Source organism: Maniola jurtina, chromosome 20 (assembly GCF_905333055.1).
Source record: "Maniola jurtina chromosome 20, ilManJurt1.1, whole genome shotgun sequence".
In the NCBI taxonomy this organism is placed as follows: domain Eukaryota; kingdom Metazoa; phylum Arthropoda; class Insecta; order Lepidoptera; family Nymphalidae; genus Maniola; species Maniola jurtina.
Genome location: NC_060048.1, coordinates 509,517 through 530,604, shown reverse-complemented (window position 1 = coordinate 530,604; position 21,088 = coordinate 509,517). Strand labels below are relative to the sequence as shown.

Genomic DNA, 21,088 nt, shown 5'->3' with positions numbered 1-21,088 from the left:
TTTTATCATTTGTGTAGTTTTTCCGTTCAAACAGATTTCGGATGTTTAAAACTGTAGAGTATGTACTAATGTAGAGCTGGCTAGAATCTGAGTTTTCTCTTCAAAAATTAAGTATTTACACAATTCTATCTACTGATATATACTATCAAGTCAATGATTCCATCATGGTTTTGTCCGACAGATGACAGAATTATAGAAAAAACAAGGCTGCTCGAAAATTAAAACAATAGTTACTCCATGCTAAAAATCTAGGTCTCACATTGCAAACAGTAAAACATGGGTTTTAATATAATTTAACTTAGGTCTAGGTTATCTACATAGTAACAAAGTGTGTTTTGCAAAGATGGGTATTATTGCTACTTTTAAATTATTTTCATTTGAAGAAATTATTATTATTTTCACAGTGATTTCACAGGGAATTTCTCACGGAGTTATTTTTCAATTTTCGCACTTAAAATCGTTTTCTACATTAATTTAAGAACTCATTCATGAACATATTCACATTCTGATGATATGGATATTTCACAGGTGGTTTTTCACGGAAAGTGAATTATTGTATTGATTGCAGGTGCGAAATTTGGTTTCCCTGAAACGTAGCAAAGGATAGTATGCTACCATTTACTAGAAAGGGAAAACATCTAGTTATTAAATAACAACAAGCAGCGGTGCGAATGTTCTCGCTCGCGGTTCTTTGACTCAGGTTGATGTCTCTCAGAATGAGAATGGTTTAGGGCACTAAGTAGAAATACTTTAGAATTACTTTAGGGCCTAAACTTAAGGCCACGCCACGCAGACCAATGCGGATTGGCAGACTTCACACACCTTTGAGAACATTGCGGAGAACTCTCAGACATGCAGATTTCCTCATAATGTTTTCCTTCATCTTTTTAATGACATGATGACAGTACGCGCACGAACTTTAAACAATAATGCGGGATTAAAAATGTAATAATTGCTTCATGATTTTCACATGCTACTTTAAGTAGCAAGTGCTACATATGACTTGACGTGATTTTTCACACGCTATTTGTAAAATGGTCCACCTCTAGTACTGTGTAAGAGGCTCGTTCCCCAGGTTAGGTCAGGTCGCCTGGCTCTCACTGCGTGCCCTGGGAGCCGCGTTATCGCGCTCATTATCACGCGGTTATTGTCTACAGCTGACGTTTCAACAATCACTTTAACTTTTAACTATAATAATTATATTGAGAAACTTTGGACAACGTTTTGAATATACATTTTTTTTATATCTTAATTTTTATGGGCACTTTTCAGACACGGACGCGTCAGCTTGTTCTAGCCTAAATAATTAAGTACTCGTCTAATCTACTTATATTCACAATGAAATGCGACAGATGCAACTGAAGACAGCTCTTTACAATTCCATTGTTTTTTCATTAGAATTTAAGATTTTATGGTAATGATAAAAAAGCCTTGTTTTATTTTGTCGTGGAAAAATGTGTCGTGTTTATTTTAAAACTAAAAAATAAGGCTGTCCGGTCTTTTGACCCAAATGTCTGGCTTAACTGGGTGGTCTGTCTGGCTTTTCGGTTTTAAGACCTGGCAACCCTAGTCGTGATCGCCTGATCTCTGCTCCGCCCTTGTGAGATTGCCGTCCCATCGGACTGAGTGAAGGATTGCTTCTTCATCTGTTTGAGCACACATTTTTGCACTATGATATTTTGTCTCCTGCGCAGTTAGCTAATTTCATTGAGATTGCCTGCCGTGGCCGATATTCAGGAGAACATTATCAATATCATTTTCACGTGCTAAAAACATACTAATAACTAAGTAGAACGTAGATAAATACTGGTTTGCTCGTGGCATAGGACTATGTTTTGGAAACACCAGCCACGTGGTAGCGCTGCACTTTGCGTAACTGATATCACGTGCCGTTGCCATTTGTGGTGGAATTTATATGAATCATGGCGTGCTGTCACACGAATGTAGGCAGCTGTTTGAATGATTATTAACCCCCGACCCAAAAAGAGCGGTGTTATAAGTTTGCCGTGTGTATCTGTGTATCTGTCTGTGGCATCGCAGCTCCTAAACTAATGAACCGATTTTAATTAAGTTTTTTTTGTTAGAATAGGTGGCTTGATCGAAAGTGTTCTTAGCTATAATCCAAGAAAATCGGTTCAGCCGTTTGAAAGATATCAGCTCTTTTCTAGTTATTACTGCAACCTTCACTTGTCGAGGGTGTTATAAATTTTTAATTTACACTTGTTGATTATGGTTTTTGATGTAATAATATGGGTGTATTAGTGTACAATGCTAAAGTGCATAGTGTTTAAAGTTTCTTAAAAACTTTCGTCTTTGCTTTAAACTCTTAAGAATAAAATGTACATACTACATAGCCAAACCTCATACCTAGAGGTGGGAACTGAAAGGGAATAGAAATTGTGTGTAGATAGAGAAAAGAAAGTAGGCACTTAGAGATCTTGAGACTTTAGATGAAACGAGAAAAAAAATTAGTCCACCCCGCGACGACGACGTAAGCTTCCTTAGTAGGTACCTACTTAGTATTTTTCTTTTTTAGAAGATTTCCTTCCAAAACATCTTTTAAAGTATTACTGTTGATACCGTAGAGATAGTTTTCCTTATTGTAATTTTCATTGGATTTACTTTATCCTTTAAAGTTGTACAGGAAAACCAGTGCAAATAGTTTTATTAACCACTGCAGTAAAAATATAGTAGTTATTTAAAGTAATTTCAATCAAATTGACGTAAGAATATATACCTACGTAAACAGTTTGTTTTGTTATTATTAGTTATCAGACTGACCTGTCAAAGACCTTACGTTACAAACATAAGATAGTTCAGAGGAATAGAAACATCATAGTCTATTAGCTTTTCCTTTTTAACCCCCGACCCAAAAAGAGGGGTGTTATAAGTTTGACGTGTGCATCTGTGTATCTGTCTGTGGCATCGTAGCTCCTAAACTAATGAACCGATTTTAATTTAGTTTTTTTTGTTTGAAAGGTGGCTTGATCGAAAGTGTTCTTAGTTATAATCCAAGAAAATCGGTTCATTTGAAAGTTATCAGCTCTTTTCTAGTTCTTACTGTAACCTTCACTTGTCGGGGGTGTTATAAATTTTTAATTTACACTTGTAACTTTGTCCGCCTGGTCATTTCAAACATTCAGTCTTACTGGGGTCTACCTACTTACGACATAGAGAAGACCTACATGCAAAATTTCAAGTTTCTAGACCTAGTGATTTGATATGCCCGTTTATATACAGGGTGTAACAAGAACGCTAACAAAAACTTAGCGTTATTATTATACTACTTATATCTTAACACAATCCAATGCCAATAACCATTTTCCTTATCTTGTAGTTTTAGTGATTTAGTATTTTTCAAACCCGCATTGTATAGCGTGCAAAACTCGGGTTGATGCCCCACCTAGGACGTGGCATTGACTTTGAGTGACTTATTTACGAAACGTTCGTTGACCTCTAGCGTCTGTGAGATGTTTTATTTGCGATATATTGTGAAAATTTAAAAAATACAGGATTTTAAAAAAATCGTGGTTTTTATTGTAGTATCTTATCAGTAATCATCAGTAGTATCTTCGTTTTTGCTAGCATTCTGGTTACATCCTGTTTTATAGTCATACAGTTTATCTTTTTATACACCATGAGTACCTACACCTACACTAGAGCGCCGTGTGATAAGTAAATACCGCATTGCTGTCTGTACGTAACACGCTGCACTGGCCTGCACTGCATTGTTCTTGACATTTTGGTGAAAAATTAAAGCCAGGTGTTTAAAAGGTTAAGGTTTTGTTTAAAAGCGTTAAGCGTTTCTAATATTATATTATATTATATAGTATTGCTATTGCAAGTACTGAAGGGTCGGGGCACATATTATGTCGGAGCGCAGCGCAGAGCATTTTTCATAGTCAAAATATTATCGACATTGAAATAATTCATAACTCATTGAAATAATAACTAAAATCAATTGTGCATCCGTGCGGATACTCGCGCATCCGCGCGCAGTCTCGCGGGTGCTCGCGCATTCTCTGGTACAAATTCGCGTAATGTGTCACGCGATTAGAAAACTTCACGGGCTGCGGGCATGCTCTGCGCTGCGCTCCGCCATATGTGCGCGGCCCTAAGGGTTCAATTGTGAAATGTAGAGGTTAGTGTGGGTCAATAATTCAGGCGAAACATGTTTCATGAACTTCAAGTCGTTTACATGATACGGTTCAAACCAAATCCATGCGAAGTCGTAGGCATTAATACTAAAATCCATACCTACTAATATTATAATGCTAAAGGGAGCCTGTCTGCCTGTCTGTCTGCTAGCTTTTCACGGTCTACCCGTTTAACTAATTTAGACGAAAGTTACTGAGTTAGCTCAAATCCCGGGACTGATAATGCTACTTATTATACCGATAAATCAAAGAGTTTCCACGTGATTCTTAAAGGCACATCCGTTTAGCCAATTTTTACGTTTGCCACCAAGATAGTTTGCATCCCGGAGACTGACATTGGCTACTTTTATCTCAGAAAATCAAGGAGTTCACACGGGATTTTAATTAGCGAGTATCAGCTAATAGTTGATAAAAATGGGTTTAGATTAAAAAGATAAGTAATATCTGCATAAATCGTATGCTCACAATGGCGCACGTATCGCGGGCTGTCATCGCGTGTCGCTAGTGTGGGGCGTGCTTTATGACCGTCTGACACGCCACACGATCGCACGTACATTTTTACTTGTTTCACATAAATTAATTTCTTGTTACTAGGCGCATTTAAAAAAAAGCGCGATAGCCCAGTGGTTATTAAGACGTCTGACGATTCGGGCGGGTCAGAGGTTCGATCCCAGGCAAGAATTTCGTACTTTTGAGAGTGCGTTTTAAGCAATTAAATATCACTTGCTTTAACGGTGGACGAACATATCGTGAGGAAACCTGCATGCCTAATTCTCCATAGTATTCTCAAAGGTGTGTGAAGTCTATCAATCCGTACTAGGCCAGCGTGGCGGACTATGGCCTAAGCCCTTCTTATTCTGAGAAGAGATCCGTACTCAGTAGTGGGCCAACGACGATGATGAAAAGTTTTCTGAAACCGCAAGTAATCTCCCTCTGGGGTACCATGGGAGTAGGCTAAAAAAACATACGAGAGATTTCAGCGCGGTTAGTAGCCTCATCTGGTGACAGAAGGGCTGGCTCATTTCTTGCGCAAAGGATCAGCCTGGCTGTCCAACGCGGAATCGCAGCCAACATTCTTGGCACCATTTCACGCGGGCATAAATTGACACAGTAATTAAATAAGGCTAGTTTTAATCTTTTTTGTACCAAACTCAATAAAAAAAATTGATACTTAACGTTATACCTACTAGTAAGTTGTACACGACCTCCTAAAAAAGGGATTGTAATGGCCGTGTGTGCCGAACCTAAATTAAACGTTTATTTAACTAATGAGATTACTTGCGGTCTCTTTGCGGTTAGTAATTATTGTGTACATCGTAATTTGTTGCTAATTACCAATTTATTGAGTCAATTACATTTAGCGGATGACCTTGTTTCGTCCATTAAATTACGTGCGAGTAATTTAGTTTTTTAAAGCAAACTTTATTAAAAAAATACAAGGTATTATAAATGCGAAAGTGTGTCTGTCTGTCTGTCTGCTAAAGGCACAGACTTGGGATACATCCCGGCGAAGGGCATAGGCTACTTTTTATCTCGGAAAATCAAAGAGTTCCTACGGGATTTAAAAACCTGATATCCACACGGGCTAAGCCGCGGGCATCCTTTAGTAATTAATAAATACAATACTTCTGCCAGTATTTCTACATTTTTTTAAAGCGACACCTTACTAATCATCTGAAAAAAATACCTTCGTATGTTTTTGAATAGTTATGAAAAACACACTAAAATATATTTTCTGATAACTATTCATCTTCATAATTACTAACATAGGTCTCTTGTCAGTAGGGACTTCCACACGCCACGGTCTCGGGCAGCGCCGCCTGAATCCAGCGGCTCCCTGCGACTCGTTTGATGCCGTTTTTCCACCTAGTTGGGGGTCTTACAAACGCTGCACTTTCTGGTGCGAAGTCTCCATTTTAACCCCTTGGGACCCCAATATCTATCGGTTTTTTGAACTATGTGCCCTACCGATTGCCACTTCAGCTTCGCAACCCGCTGAACTATATCGGTTACTCTGGTTCTCCAATGGATATCCCCATTTCTGATTTGATCACGTAGAGAAACTCCAAGCATAACTCTTTCCATCGGCCGCTGAGTGATTCTAATTGTTTTATGAGGAACATAGTCAGCGACCATGTCTCGGGTCCGTAATACTTATGTCATGACTGGCAACACGCACTGTTCGAAGACTTTGGTTTTCAAGCACTGAAGAATTTTGGACGAGACCTCGAACCTTTCCGAACGCTGCCTACCCAAGGTGACTTTGGCAGTTAACCTCTTTCTCGAAATTGGGCCTACCTAGATCGTAAACTGTGGTAGCACCTACTTAGTTGTAGGTATTATTTTATTTACTTATCAATTTTATATTTTATTCTTTAGGATTCCGTACCCGAAGAGTGTCAACGGGATCTTATTACTAAGCCTCCGCTGCCCGTCCGTCCATGTGTCTGTCAGCGGGCCGTATCTCGTGAACCGTAAGAGATAGAGAGTTGAAATTTTCACAATAATTTGGTTTTCTATTTCCGCTATAACAACAGAATAATAAATATGGATGGCCCAAAGGAATATGAGCCTAATGACAATTACTGCCATAACCCTTTGAAGTTAGCCCGCTTTCATCTTTCACTCCATTATCACTTACCACCAGGTGAGAATGCAGTCAAGTTTCTAAATAAAAATAAATACCTATTAAAAAAATCAAAATGGCCGACATGAAAATTAAAAAAGAAAAATGTTATTTCTTAAATGATGGTAAGGAACCCGTCGTGTGCAAGTAGGACTAGTATTTGACTGATTTTTTTTAATCGCGGGCATTAGCTTTAGCGTGCTGGCTAGGGTTCCCTGTCGCATGTTTCACGACGCCACAATCGCGCATACCTATCGCTCCTCATTGGCATAACACAATTTTGTGAAATTAATTATTATTTATTGTTACCCGCAGTATTGCCGCTACAATCCACTTTGATATTACTTACCTACTCCCTCCTAAAAACTTCATATTTTCATTTGAAAAAATCCCAAATTTCATGAGGCAAAAGACCTTTTGCGCCATTAAATTTTCTAGTTGAAAAATTCAAAAAACAAGCAGAAGCGGTGGTAAATAATTTAATACCAATAAGTATTAAAAAATATGTAAAAGTTAGGATGTTTGTTACATCTTCACGCCAATTTCTCCTTTCAGCCAAATCGGTTAGGTCAGCCGTCCGTCCGTCCGTATAACCGATTTTGATGAAAGGTACAGAAAAAGTTGCAAGACAGTGGCGTGAGGAAGTCCTTACAAGACACCTATGTCCAGCAGTAGCCGTCTATCGATTGTTAATGATGATGATAAAACATATCCGTGTAGATAATAATGATTAGATACGAATTTCCCTCGCCTATATAAAAAAAATCTATCTGTAAGTCAATAAAGTAACCCTTTGAAACATACAGATTATGATCAGCAAAAGATTGAAATCGTAATAATACAAAACTATGCAAATATGATGTTCCGCCGAACGTGCATACGTGTGCTACAACAATTTAACCATTTCAAAATTACTTTCGCGCAAAAATGCACTTTGCATTTCTATAGCTAATTGAGTGAAATAACTTTTCTTCGCGGAACTCTGTAGCTTGTTAAAGTTGCTAAGTACCGTGTAATAATAACTGACATCGCAAATAATTACATCATGTAATTGTTTTTGTATTTGCATATCGCTTTCGAATAAAGTCATTAATTTTCTTGAGTTATTTATACCGACAATATCTTACATTTTTTCTCAAAGATTCTAAGGAGGTACATTGGAAGAATTTACGTATTCAAGTTTTAAGCAAGTTGCAACGAAAAAAAATTAAAAAACAAACTATACCCAGCTGAAAAATAAACTATGTTCTTTTTAATTTGGAAATGGCAGCATACAGCTGCGATATTGATTTATCAAATATACATTGTGCAAGGATTCTATTCATAGATCCAAATCTGCCAGGCATTTATGGGATTAAATTATTATTTATGGTGGAATAAAAAACTCACGCACTAGTGCATGCAACCTGAAAACATTACACTCGTTTTATGGGCAGTTGTGTAAAAAATCACTTTTATGTTTAAAAAGAGTAAAACAGAAAGGAACTAGTAAATTAATTCTTATTTATTACAGATATATAAACCATATTTGTACCAGTCGGTTAATAAAGATTACAAGTAGTGTAGCTTAATTAGTAACGTTTTATGAAACTTAATTCTAGCGCTATAAAAATCATAATAAAAAGCCCACTTTATATAGGCCTAATCACAGGCCCATAAGACCAATCATAATCAAGTTCCTAGCCTTACGAAATTACTAGGAAAAACCGAAATTAAAAACATATTTACACGAAAAATAATAGGTAGTAAGTAGCAATTTTCTTACAATCTAGATTTTTAGAAAATGCCCAGTGATTTTATTACAACTACCCTCAAATTTAGTACCATCAATAACGTCGCTAGCGCTATTATTTCTAGAAAGAGCTTTTTGATAAAGTTCAAAACTAAAACCCAAGTAGGTAAGCCCTCTTAATAAAGATGATAATGAATAAAGATATTATAGTAAAATTGATTTTCTGTCGTTTGGTATATTTCAATACTGTGCTATATTTATATTTACAAACTCTGAATTTTCTCTTCTTTTATTTGACACGAAAGCAAAAAAATTCAGAGACTCCCATTTTTTTGATACCAACTTCCGCTAGGTTGATTTTTTTCATATAAAATGTAGCCCATGCCACCCGGACCATTTTATCAATCGATTGACACCTCATTCATTAAAATCGGCTCAGTAGTTTAGGCGCTACGGTGGAACATACATAAATAAAAACTTACACACATCATCACCATGAACAACCCATCGTCAGCCCACTACTGAGCACGCGTCTCCTTTTAGCATGAGAAAGGTTTTTTAGGCCATAGTCTACCAAGTTGGCCCAGTGCGGATTGGCATACATAGGTAAGACTGTTAAAATCATAACCCTTCCTTTTGGCTTTGGCGTAGTCGGGTAAAAAGAGGGTTAACCGCTTTCGACCCAAATCCTTATCGCTTCCGGTGGGGGCTGTTTCCTCCGGGCCACTTACAAAGCCCTCCGTGGCCAGTTTGATAGGCCATTTGATTTATTGACCCGCAACTGTTGGGGTCAACGGACCCGACATGGAAATTCGTGTACAAAATACATTGACAGCAAAATAATGGACGCACAAAACTAGTGAATACCTCAACGTTGAGGTAAAACTTTATTAGGCGCAACTTGAGAGTCACTCAGAACTCTTTTGGACGAAAGCAACGTTTTTATCGATATTCCTTATCCTATGATTGAAATAATTATTATCAATCTACCTGTAATCATTATTTGTAAAGAAGGTTCATACTAATTTTGACAAATAACAAAGTTGATGGGTAATTTTTCGCTAACAGATAAACGTCCACTGTTGGTTTAGTTTTACTTTACTTGTGCTATAAGATCCACCTACCTGCCAAATTTTATGATTCTGGGTCAACGGGAAGTATCCTATAGATTCTTTTGACAAACACAACAGACGGATAGACGGGTAGAGTAGACGGACAGATTGATAGACAGACAGTGATCCTATAAGGGTTCTATTTTTCTTTTTGAGGTATGGAACCCTAAAAATTTTCTTTTCTTCTCTACTTGAAGACTATCAACTTAACCTATCCATAAACGATAAACCTATCAAGTACTGAAGTGGGCAATCATGCTTTATAGTGTTCGCGAAGGGTGTAATTGGCGGCGTATCCTGCGGAACTGCGATACTATCGCGGAACCCTCCACTCTGTAGTGCGCGGGGGCCATCGCGACACGAGGGTGGTGTCTGAACAACTTGTTTTGACGTTCATCCTAAATCGTTAAAGGATTACGCCTTTATCCATTGTCTTTTTGAAAAAATATGTGTCGTATAAATTAGTCCGTAGAGTCCGTTGAACTTGGTTTATACTCGAAGTTAGGGTATGATAGAGAATGTACTGATTCCAGCGTCAACTTTTTAGAATTTTTTGCACTTGGCGACAGTGGAGTGATGGAATGGTTTGGTTAGAAGACTCATCCATACGAAAGTGTGTCTGTCTGTCTGCTAGCCTTTCACGGCCCATCCGTTTGACCGATTTTGATGAAAGTTGGTACAGAGATAGCTTGCATCCCGAGAGGGACACATGCTACTTTTTATCCCGGAAAATCAAAGAGTTCCCACGGGATTTTCAAAAACCTAAATCTACGCGGACGAAGTCGCGAGCATCATCTAGTAATACATAATTTACTTGATGCTAAACTTATACTAAACCATTGCCATCATATACTACACTTATTATAGTAAGACTAAATAACACCGGCTTGCAAAACTTCTGCTGCCGCAGCCCTCTGCTATGTAAGATCAATATGCTCTTTACAAGTATTAGTATTCTCACCTCATCACACGCTGAGCAGCGTGGCTTCAGAGTCTCAGCGTGGTGTCTCCCGCAGAACAGCCGCCCGTCCTTCCAGAAGTAGACCAGGTCCACCAACAGCTCCTGGCAGGTGCTGCACACGAAGCAGGCGGGGTGCCAGCGCGCGGAGGGGCCCGCTCGAGCCGCTGACACGCACATATCGCCCGCGGACATCGACTCTTCACACTGTTGAACAAGAAATAAACTCATGAGGAAATTTTTAGTAGGTATTTTTACTAGGTATGGCTTAGATATATACGTACACACACAATACATACTTTTTTTTTTTTTTTTATTGAAAATATTACAATAAAACTTAAAGCTAGCCTTATCTAATTACTATACAAATCATGCCTGCGTGGAATGGTGCCAAGAATACTGATGCATTTCCGCGTTGGACAGCCAGGCTGATCCGTTGCGCAAAAAATGAGCCAGCCCTTCTGTCACCCGATGAGGCTATTAAACGCGGTAATTTAATACATACTTATTAAAAGTGTCGCATATTCTACCACATGACTATTGCGTTTAATGTGATAACCGTAACGTCAGCGTTATGCTACGGTCATAAAAAGTGAATACCATCAGCAGTATAGGACCAGCTGTATGAGTCACGTCATCATCATGATCAACCCATCACCGGCTCACTACTGAGCACGGGTCTCCGCTCAGAAGGAGAAGGTTTTGGCCATAGTGCGGATTTTCAGTCTTCATACATCTATAAGAAGCCTTAGGTATGCAGGTTTCTACAAGATGTTTTCCTTCATTATTAAAGCTTGTGACATTTAATTTCGGAGGCGGAGGTCTTGACCTCTAGGCTATCCCGGCAGTATGAGGGGACGCCTTACTAAGTCAGCTTATCGATCCAGCGATTTTAGTGGAGATTTTATTTTTTAGGATCAGCAAGTTGGCTAAATGGATTCATGAAAGTCAAGTAGGTAATAAGATTGATTTTATTTAGGTTCAGCTTATTAGGTATATTATTTATACGCGGTTATTTATACGCTTTAGCTAGGTACCAGACTAGATTTTCCAGATTAGTTTTTTTTGTTTGTACCGATTTATCGTCAAGTCACTGATTCGTGATTGTTACAATAATCGTAGCGTGACTTTAAAGTGTTAACAACCTATTAAAGGGCAATATTATAAAAACAATTAAGCTCTTAATTTAAAGGTGGTTGACCTGCTCCCATGAACTTTTAAAATGCCCTGAAAATGAGAGTTAAACTCTTAATAGGTATGTATATCTTAAAATTTTATAAAAATGTTGCTGAAAATGATAGTTTAAAAGTCTTAGTTAGGTATTTCTACCATATTATGAATATGCAGTATTTTCTAATGGTAAGCATACTCTCGAAACCTACACGGTTGTGTTTCATAAATATGTATACATTCATCATCATGATGACTGAGCATAACAGGTCTCCTTAAAAATTAAAAGGATTTAGGAGCAGGCTGGCTAGATTGGGATTAGCAGACTTCACACACCTTTGAGAACATTGTGGAGAACTCTCAGGCATGCAGGTTTCCTCACGATGATACGTTTTGTTTTAACTATAGGTATATGTAACTCATGTCCATTTACAGTTAAGTTCTTGAGGATTAATTTCGTAATAAAAGATGCCATATCAAGGGCTGGGCAGGAGACATTTAATCAGACTTTTTAATAAGTATTGTTATAAATATAAACAATTCATGCGGCGTAGTCGACCTTATTTATTAGAGCATATAAACATCATTTTGGCTGAACACGCGAACAATACTCAGCCTCGCTCCTAATTCGATGCACTATGTGACGAGCATGGCCTTACAAGCTAGAGGTCCCGGGTTCGATTCCCACTTGGCTAAGTTTGAAAAACCACTACTAAAATAGTATACTTATCCATAAGTTAATAGAGAGAGAGAGACAGCGCGTGCCAGACCTTTGTTATTTCATAAAAGCTGAAAGTTTATCTGCGTATTGTCCGTAACACAGGCACAGGAACGATCAGCGACTATGAAGTTTGGATCATGGTGGGTTTGGGGGATAACAAGTAATAAAGTTGTAAAAAATCTTACGTCAAAGTATACTTAAAGTTTTTTTTTTTAAAATTTTTACTTCGCAATAGTAACAGAGATCACATTATGTTTTGCCAGACTCTCCTGCCCGACAACCGTAAGATTAAGGCCGTCTGGCCATAACACTAAGTTTCATCTAAACTTTCAGCTTTTATAAAATAACGAAGGTCTGGCACTCGCTGGCTCTTAGTCCATAAAGTCACTTTGCAATTGCGCTAATGCGCAATGATAAGGTTTCCATTTTTACCAATTTGGTACGGCACCCTAAAAATAACCGTACAACCGAAAAATTAAATAGTTAAGGGCGAAGAAGAAGAACCAGGTAAACTGTATTTGAGGCAATCTTGTTTTTAACCCCCGACCCAAACAGAGGGGTGTTATAAGTTTGACGTGTGTATCTGTGTATCTGTCTGTGGCATCGTAGCGGCTAAAAGAATGAACCGATTTTAATTTAGTTTTTTTTTGTTTGAAAGGTGGCTTGATCGAGAGTGTTCTTAGCTATAATCCAAAAAAATTGGTTTAGCCATTTAAAAGTTATCAGCTCTTTTCTAGTTACTGTAACCTTCACTTGTCGGGGGTGTTATTTTTTATTTACACTTGTTTATAGTTTAAGGTATTTGAGGTAAGTTTTGTAACGTTTTTAATTTTTCTTACGTGTAATAAATGGTAAAGGTAGGTTTGTGGTGTCTCACACATCGGTGTGGAATCCCTTTCATGTTTGTTTTAGATCGAGCCTGATTCATACATTCCTTGCAAGTCGCACAGGCGCTGCGCGAGTTTACTGTAACGGGTAGAAAAATATACATCCATTGTTCCGCAAACTTGAGATATTAGTAATAACTATCTAAGCTTAATCGGCAGTAATAACATTTTTATGAGTAGGTACCTATTATTATGTTTTAGCTCGAAGGTACAATTGGTGCGGCCGGTAGTTGCTGTTTAAACTGAGGGGCATCGGTTGCATTTGACCAAAATGGGCTACGCCAGAGGCTCACTTCGTCGTCCCTACTTGAACTATAGATTATAATAGTAGGAGGTCTCTTATCGTTGTATTCTCTTCGTTTTATTTTATTTTACTTTGTTGGGAAAACCAACAACTTATATAGACTTAGAACTAGATAACTCAAAGGTAATCAAAGTTTTTCATAAAGATATCCCTTACCAAGAAATTTTAAAAAGTGGCCAATTTTATAGAGAGTTAATAATAATAAAATTGTACGTCAACAGGTTAGAACTTTTGTTTGTTATAAGTTTCCATAAACTTAACCAATGAAGAATTTAAAGTTGTAGATATATCCTCAAAACAGCACAGTGTCTAAACTTTTATAAGGACAATATATAATGTTAAGTTTCCCCAAACACCACGAGGTCGGCAGTCGGCAGGCACGTATGGGTGTCAGTTTTTTCCACTTTTTCTGTTTTTTTCGTACAGTTTGGATTCGCGAGGCACTTCTATACGCGCAATGCGGCCCGAGACACGTAGCAACCTTCTGGGAAGGTCTAATTGTAATGGTGGGTCCCGTATTGGTGTTAAGGTGTGTACCTTTACACACTGGCATCGACACTTTAGTAAATGTGCAGTTGGATTTATGTGGAAGGACCTGAGAGCTCATCGCATTATGTCAAAGACCCTACCATTATGTTATGTGATTAATGGAGAGGGAAAGAGGTCCCCATCTGAGGATGGGGGACCTCTTTCCTCTCCATTTATGAGAAAATATGAAGAAGAAAAGAGATACACAAACTCTTACGCTATATCGGATCAGTTGTGTCCACCCAGCAAATGTCACCAGCTAACAGAATCGATCCTCTCATTTATAAAGTGCAAAGCGCATCGATGCATCAGCGAGGTTAAAAAGTTCTACGACAGTTTGAAATATGAAGCTTCCCTGCAAGTTGCGCATCCACAACTCATTCCTAAGGAGTGGAATGTAAAGAATGGAATCGCTCGAAATCGGAGCGTCTCGGAAAATCGATTTGGAAGCTGGCCAAGCGGGTAAGTGATGTTGGACATTACGTGTTGGCTTTATTGTATACTGCGGACTTTGTGTAACTTACGACGATGGGACGACGATAACCATCATCATCATGATCAACCCATCGCCGGCTCACCAGACTATGACCTAAACCCTTCTCACTCTGGACCCGTCCTCAGTAGTGGGCTGACAATGGGTTGATCATCGTGAGAGTGATAATGATAATTCCCAGCTTTCATAATATAACTTACATAATCATGGCCGGTTCAACACGGGTCTCCTCTCAGAATGTGAAAGTCTTGGCCATAGTTCACCACGCTGGCCGTGTGCGGATTGGCAGACTTCACACACCTTTGAGAATATTATGGAGAATTCTCAGGTATGCAGGTTTCCTCACGATATTTTTCTTCACCGTTAAAGCGAGTGATATTAAATTTCTTAAAACGCACATACTTAACTTGAAAAGTTAGAGGTGCTTGCCCGGGATCGAACCTACGACCTCCCGGCTCCCGTATGACTCTCCGTAGGCGGACGTCTTAACCACTAAGCTATTACGGCTAGTCATTTTTAACCCCCGACCCAAAAAGAGGGGTGTTATAAGTTTGACGTGTGTATCTGTGTATCTGTGTGTCTGTGTATCTGTGTATCTGTGTATCTGTCTGTGGCATCGTAGCGCCTAAACGAATGAACCGATTTTGATTTACTTTTTTTTGTTTGAAAGGTGGCTTGATCGAGAGTGTTCTTAGCTATAATCCAAAAAAATTGGTTCAGCCGTTTAAGAGTTATGAGCTATTTTCTAGTTTTCTTGTAGAAAAGAAGGTTAGATAACCCTTAGGTTCATAATATTCAAGTGTCAATTGACAAAATAATCTCAAGCTGTCAAGATGGACGTTGCCTAGATATACATAATTATTTATTTGAAAATGATTTGTCGGGGGTGTTGAAAATTTTTAATTTACACTTGTTATGATTATTTAGGGATCCATTCCTCAAAAGGAAAAATGGAACCCCTTATAGGATCACTTTGTTGTCTGTTTATCCGTCTGTCACGTCTGTCAAAACCTATAGGGTCCTTCCCGTTGACCTAGAATCATGAAATTTGGCAGTAAGAGAAAATTCCGAAAACCGTGAATTTTTGAACAAATAATTACTATTTTGAAAGTAAAATAACTATACCAAGTGGCACATATGATTGATCGTGCAAAATGTCGGATAAATACCCAAGTACGAAACCCCGGTGCGCGAGTCTGAGTCGCACTTGGCCAGTTTCTTTTAAACTATAGTATAGGCTGCAATGATACCAAGCATAAGATGATGCAGCTAAGATGGACAGCTAAGTAGATGGGTATAATGTGTCAGACTCCCGCTGAGTCAAAACACTACCTAGATTTGTTTTCCATTTTATGCTAATTAAAACAAGAACAATAAAACCATTTATTTAAATGCTCACACTAATTAGTTATATCAAACACAATTTCATTCAAAGATATTCAATTTAGATAAAAATTGTAGCACACAATTTTCAAATTATTCTCTTATTACATGCTCATTTTGAGATATTTTATTTATTTTTCTTTAAATACTTACCTACTTAATATAACTACTTACTTAACAAAAAACAATAAAATAAATTAATTGTATTGTTTCGTTTTTGTACAAGACTTGTAATAAAATTAAACTGCAAATATATGAGTATCTAATTAGATACAAGTAATATCACTAAAAATTCTAATTCATTTTATCTCAATCGATCTAACATACCTACCTAACATTAATAAAGTCGGTGTAGTAATTAGGTAAAAGAACTGCATAGTTTAATGTGGTTTAAGTTAATTTCTGCAATTAGTAGCATTAGATAACATAATAAAATTATTTGTGTGAGGTTGAAAAAGATACGCTCAAATATGCGAATGTAATATGATTAGTGATTATAGAGAGAGAGCCAGCCAGTCAAAGTATAAAGTCTATTTTTTTGTATTTTCTGCGGAATAGTATTAAAAATCACGTCATGCAGTGCCCACCTTCCATCTTCATCATCCCTAATCACACTAATATTATAAAGGCGAAAGTTTGTATGTGTGTGTGTGTGTATGTTTGTTACTCTTTCACGCAAAAATTACTGGACGGATTGGGCTGAAATTTTGAATGGAGATAGATTATACTCTGGATTAGCATATAGGCTACTTTTTATCCCGGAAAATCAAAGAGTTCCCACGGGATTTTTAAAAAACAACATCCACGCGAACGAAGTCGCGGGCATCAGCTAGTGGCATAATAAATAAGTATGATTGTCTTGTCTTCATAGGTGAGTTCAATCTTTTATGTAAGTTAATAAAAGCTTTATCTCTTGCTGTTATACTCGTAACAAGTAGGTGCTTTACCACCAGTTCAAAAAGTAAATTTTATTTATATTTAAAAGTGGATTACAATGGATAGGAGGACACAACGGACACCAATACTCATTGGAACATTTTTTTTAAATTTATAGACTAGCGCTTGGCTGCAATCAGACCTGGCAAGTGATGATGAAGGCTAGATGGAGTGCGCTTGCCTAGAACAACATGTTGAATACTATTACGCCTCATCTAATGGGACATATTTACATAGCTGCTTTCTTTTTAACCCCCGACCCAAAAAGAGGGGTGTTATAAGTTTGACGTGTGTATCTGTGTATCTGTGTGTCTGTGTATCTGTGTATTTGTCTGTGGCATCGTAGCGCCTAAACGAATGAACCGATTTTAATTTAGTTTTTTTTGTTTGAAAGGTGGCTTGATCGAGAGTGTTCTTAGCTATAATCCAAAAAAATTGGTTCAGCCGTTTAAAAGTTATCAGCTCTTTTCTAGTTTTCTTGTAGAAAAGAAGGTTAGATAACCCTTAGGTTCATAATATTCAAGTGTCAATTGACAAATGTCAAGTTGTCAAGATGGACGTTGCCTAGATATACATAATTATTTATTTGAAAATGATGTTTTGGAAAACTCAGATATTTTGGATCGTAGGCGCTGAATAGTCCAAGAAAATCGGTTCAGCCGTTTGAAAGCATAGATATGTATTTGATATCAGCTCTTTTCTAGTTACTGTAACCTTCACTGGTCGGGGGTGTTGAAATTTTTTAATTTACACTTGTTCAAGATTTTAATAACAATTTAATTAGGTAAACATGTCATGAAAGCGAGCAACCGGATAATGCGAGTAGATTCAATGAACTGCTCAGTTCGGAAGACGAGATACAGTAGGTTATGACTAATACAGGTTGCTTGACTTTCACTGGCATTGTGACGGACGCGCGGGACATCAGCTGAGCGGAAGCGGACGTGACGTCACGGGATGTCTACGCTACCACTTACACTATTTTAATTCGTAAAGCTAGTTTTAATCGTCGACGAAGGTTTATTCAGTGTCATTGGAACGGCTATTCCGAATAAAAGAAAATCTATGAAGCTGGCAAAATTAATGTGACGCTGGACATCAAGTTGTAATGGAACAAGATCCTAGAACCGCCAGACATAACTTATATTCTGAGAAACAAAATGTGTGCAGTGTAGTCTATATAGGTACTATTATATAACAATGTATAGTGCTGATTTTTTTAAATTTACCGTGAAGAAATATAATGGCTTAGCAATTAAATGGATTCTAAAGTTTCGAGTTCGAGCACGCATCTCCAAGTTTTCAAAAAGATGTATTGCTTATTGCGAGCGAATTCTCGGTGACAAAAATTTCGTGTCTGTAACCAAAGGCCAAGATATATTTTATCTTCGCCTTTGGTTACAGACATTATCCAGGAGGGTCCCAAATCCCAATATTATGTAGAAGGATTGGCTACATAATACCAACATGCGAAATACAATAACAATATGAACGGACTAAAAATTAGGGAAAAGTAAAAAAAAAAGAACTAGGGAGGAAAATAAAACAAAGCAAAATCTTTGAAAAAAGTATATCACTGTCAAAAAACACTATCGTTTACAAGATGATCAAAAATACACCTGACGATACAAGACCACACAATACGAGATACATGAGAAATGACCGTATTTAGATAAAGACACAAAAAAGTAATCACACGTAGATTATTAGGTTGTCGGCGTTAATCTGTCGAACCTGCGGCAAATCAAACAGTTCAAACACTGATCACCGAAGACCCGCCTCTTGACCATCTCCCAACAATCCAAGACTTGAAAGACACCGACAGATTACATACGGATGAAGACAATCATAACAATACAAAAGCTAACGAAAAATAAACTCTGTGTCCTAAAAATTAAGAAGGAAATGTTAAAAATTGTCGACGATGCATGCAGTTATGTAGATTTAGTAAAAACTAGTTTGCAAACTAAAGAAATATCAACTCTATAAACCAAAAAATAAGGTGTAAAATCCAAAAGTGATGTCAGTGATGAAGATTTGGCAAAAACTGGTAGTGTTTAGGTCGCGGCACATAACAAACAGTTCGGCGACGTAATGACAGGGCAGGGTTTGTGTGATACGTGAAGAATTATTGCGCAAATATTGTAGCTTGGCTAATTTATCTAACAGCTCGGACCACCTGCGTGGACGATGATATCGAAAGGTAGTTTTACTTGGAAATATTATAATAGCCCAGTGAAATAGACAAAGGAAAGTCTCAACTTCGGAAAAAATACTATACTATGCCAAAAATTACTAAACCATGTATAAACTATGCAACTATATAAACTCGAAACTTGAAACCCACTAAAAATTTTGATAGGTAGGTACGAGTACGTATATAAAATTTCTCAATATACGTTTGATAAAAAAAATTGGTTTACGGGTAGGCATGAGTCGGTGATAATATCTATAATATCAAGAATATGTTGTCTAGATAGTAGAAATAAATTGTATAATGTGTCCATAATTCTTTTCATGTGGTAATAATATTATTATGTAGAACTCAAGAATCTGTGATGGATGAGTTATTAGGAAAATAAAGTACATATCCAATATCTGTGTACATTAAATAAAAGGGACAATGGAAAACGTATATCAATACATAATACATTATATAAATATTTAGCTACTTAAATTTTTAAATTATTGTATCTAAATTAGATATTCATCAATTATTGTAATCACCTGTTTTGAATAAACGAATAGACCCAGAAGACTGAGTCTACATGGATTAAAAAAATAGTACTTAATTTAAATTAGGTTCACATCACTTGCTGGTTTGTAAGTTGTAACTTGTAATAGTTTTATTTTTACTCTTTCTAAGAAACCTGCTGAGCTTTGGAATCTCCAAATAATTTGCCTCATTGAACGTCAATACAAAGAGATATCCAATGATGTTCCGAAATTATTAAAATCAAAAGTTTATCGTGTACAATGAGCAATGGATATTGAAAAGTTATACGAAGGAATTTCACCAGGATTGCTTAGGATTCGGTGAAATGAGGCGCAACAAAGCTTGGTCACGTATTTAGGGAGGTTTGTGAAATGAAAGCTTGACAGAATATTGGCAAATAAGTATGGGGTTTTTTCTGGTGCCATTGTTTATACTTTAGAAATATCAAGGAGAAAAATCAAAAATTGATATGGACTATTGGTCTAAGATGCTGTATTAGAAATATTTACCCCAATATATCTATACTATTTATTAGACTGTGGAAATTAACGGTGTGTAGATCATTTCTGGTCATTTCTACTTTTAACTCCCATTTAGAAACTAGTCTTCTAATCATAGTTATAATTCCTAACACTAAATTAATTATTATTATGGGAGTTTGAATTCAAAATACTATGATTAGTTCAATTCAAATAGCTCTATTTAGGTCATAGACTTATGATATGATTTAGGTAAATTTATTAACTGAAATGCATTTGCGATGGTTTCAAACAAAAATAGATATGAGTTTTATAATCTCAATATGTTTGTATGTGTGTGGTGTAAATAGAAACAAAGTTTAATATCCTCAGACACAATGGCCGCAAATAAAAACGGTACTCTTTAAATATTCATATTTCCCATCATGTTAAACTTTTTATATTTTGTTGCACACTAATTGTAATTTATTTATAAACTAACGACCTGCCCTGGCTTCACACGGGTGCAATGTAGATACTAATGTTGTATCAGTGCGGTTATTTTGTTATATTCCAAAAGGATAAGAAAAGAGCGTGGATTTGACCTGCAATTCGCTTCAGCAATGCGCGGGACTTCAATTGTTTTTATACATAGCATAATATTGTATATTAAATCTTTGAAAAGAGCAACTGCCGAGTTTCTTGCTGGTTCTTCTCGGTAGGAAAGGCATTCCGAACCAGTGGTAGATTCCGAACCAGGTTTTTGACGAATCAAAAGAATTTGTAAAAGTCTAATTGAATAAATAAATAAAATATTTTGAATTTTGAACTAACTTGAGACGGGATAGAAAAAAATTAAACTCAGAGCTCAAAGCTTTGGTATATTGTTTAGTTTGATAAAAGGATC

General features: G+C 37.0%; 1 protein-coding gene across 1 annotated transcript in view; it reads right to left on the bottom strand.

Annotated features, from left to right (window-relative positions):
- The window catches only part of LOC123875907 (protein espinas-like), a 172,824-nt gene that overhangs the window by 3,277 nt on the left and 148,459 nt on the right, over nucleotides 1-21,088 (bottom strand). Inside the window, exon 6 of the mRNA XM_045922000.1 lies at nucleotides 10,589-10,792. Coding sequence (XP_045777956.1) covers nucleotides 10,589-10,792 — 204 coding nt within the window. The remainder of the gene's footprint in view (nucleotides 1-10,588; nucleotides 10,793-21,088) is intronic.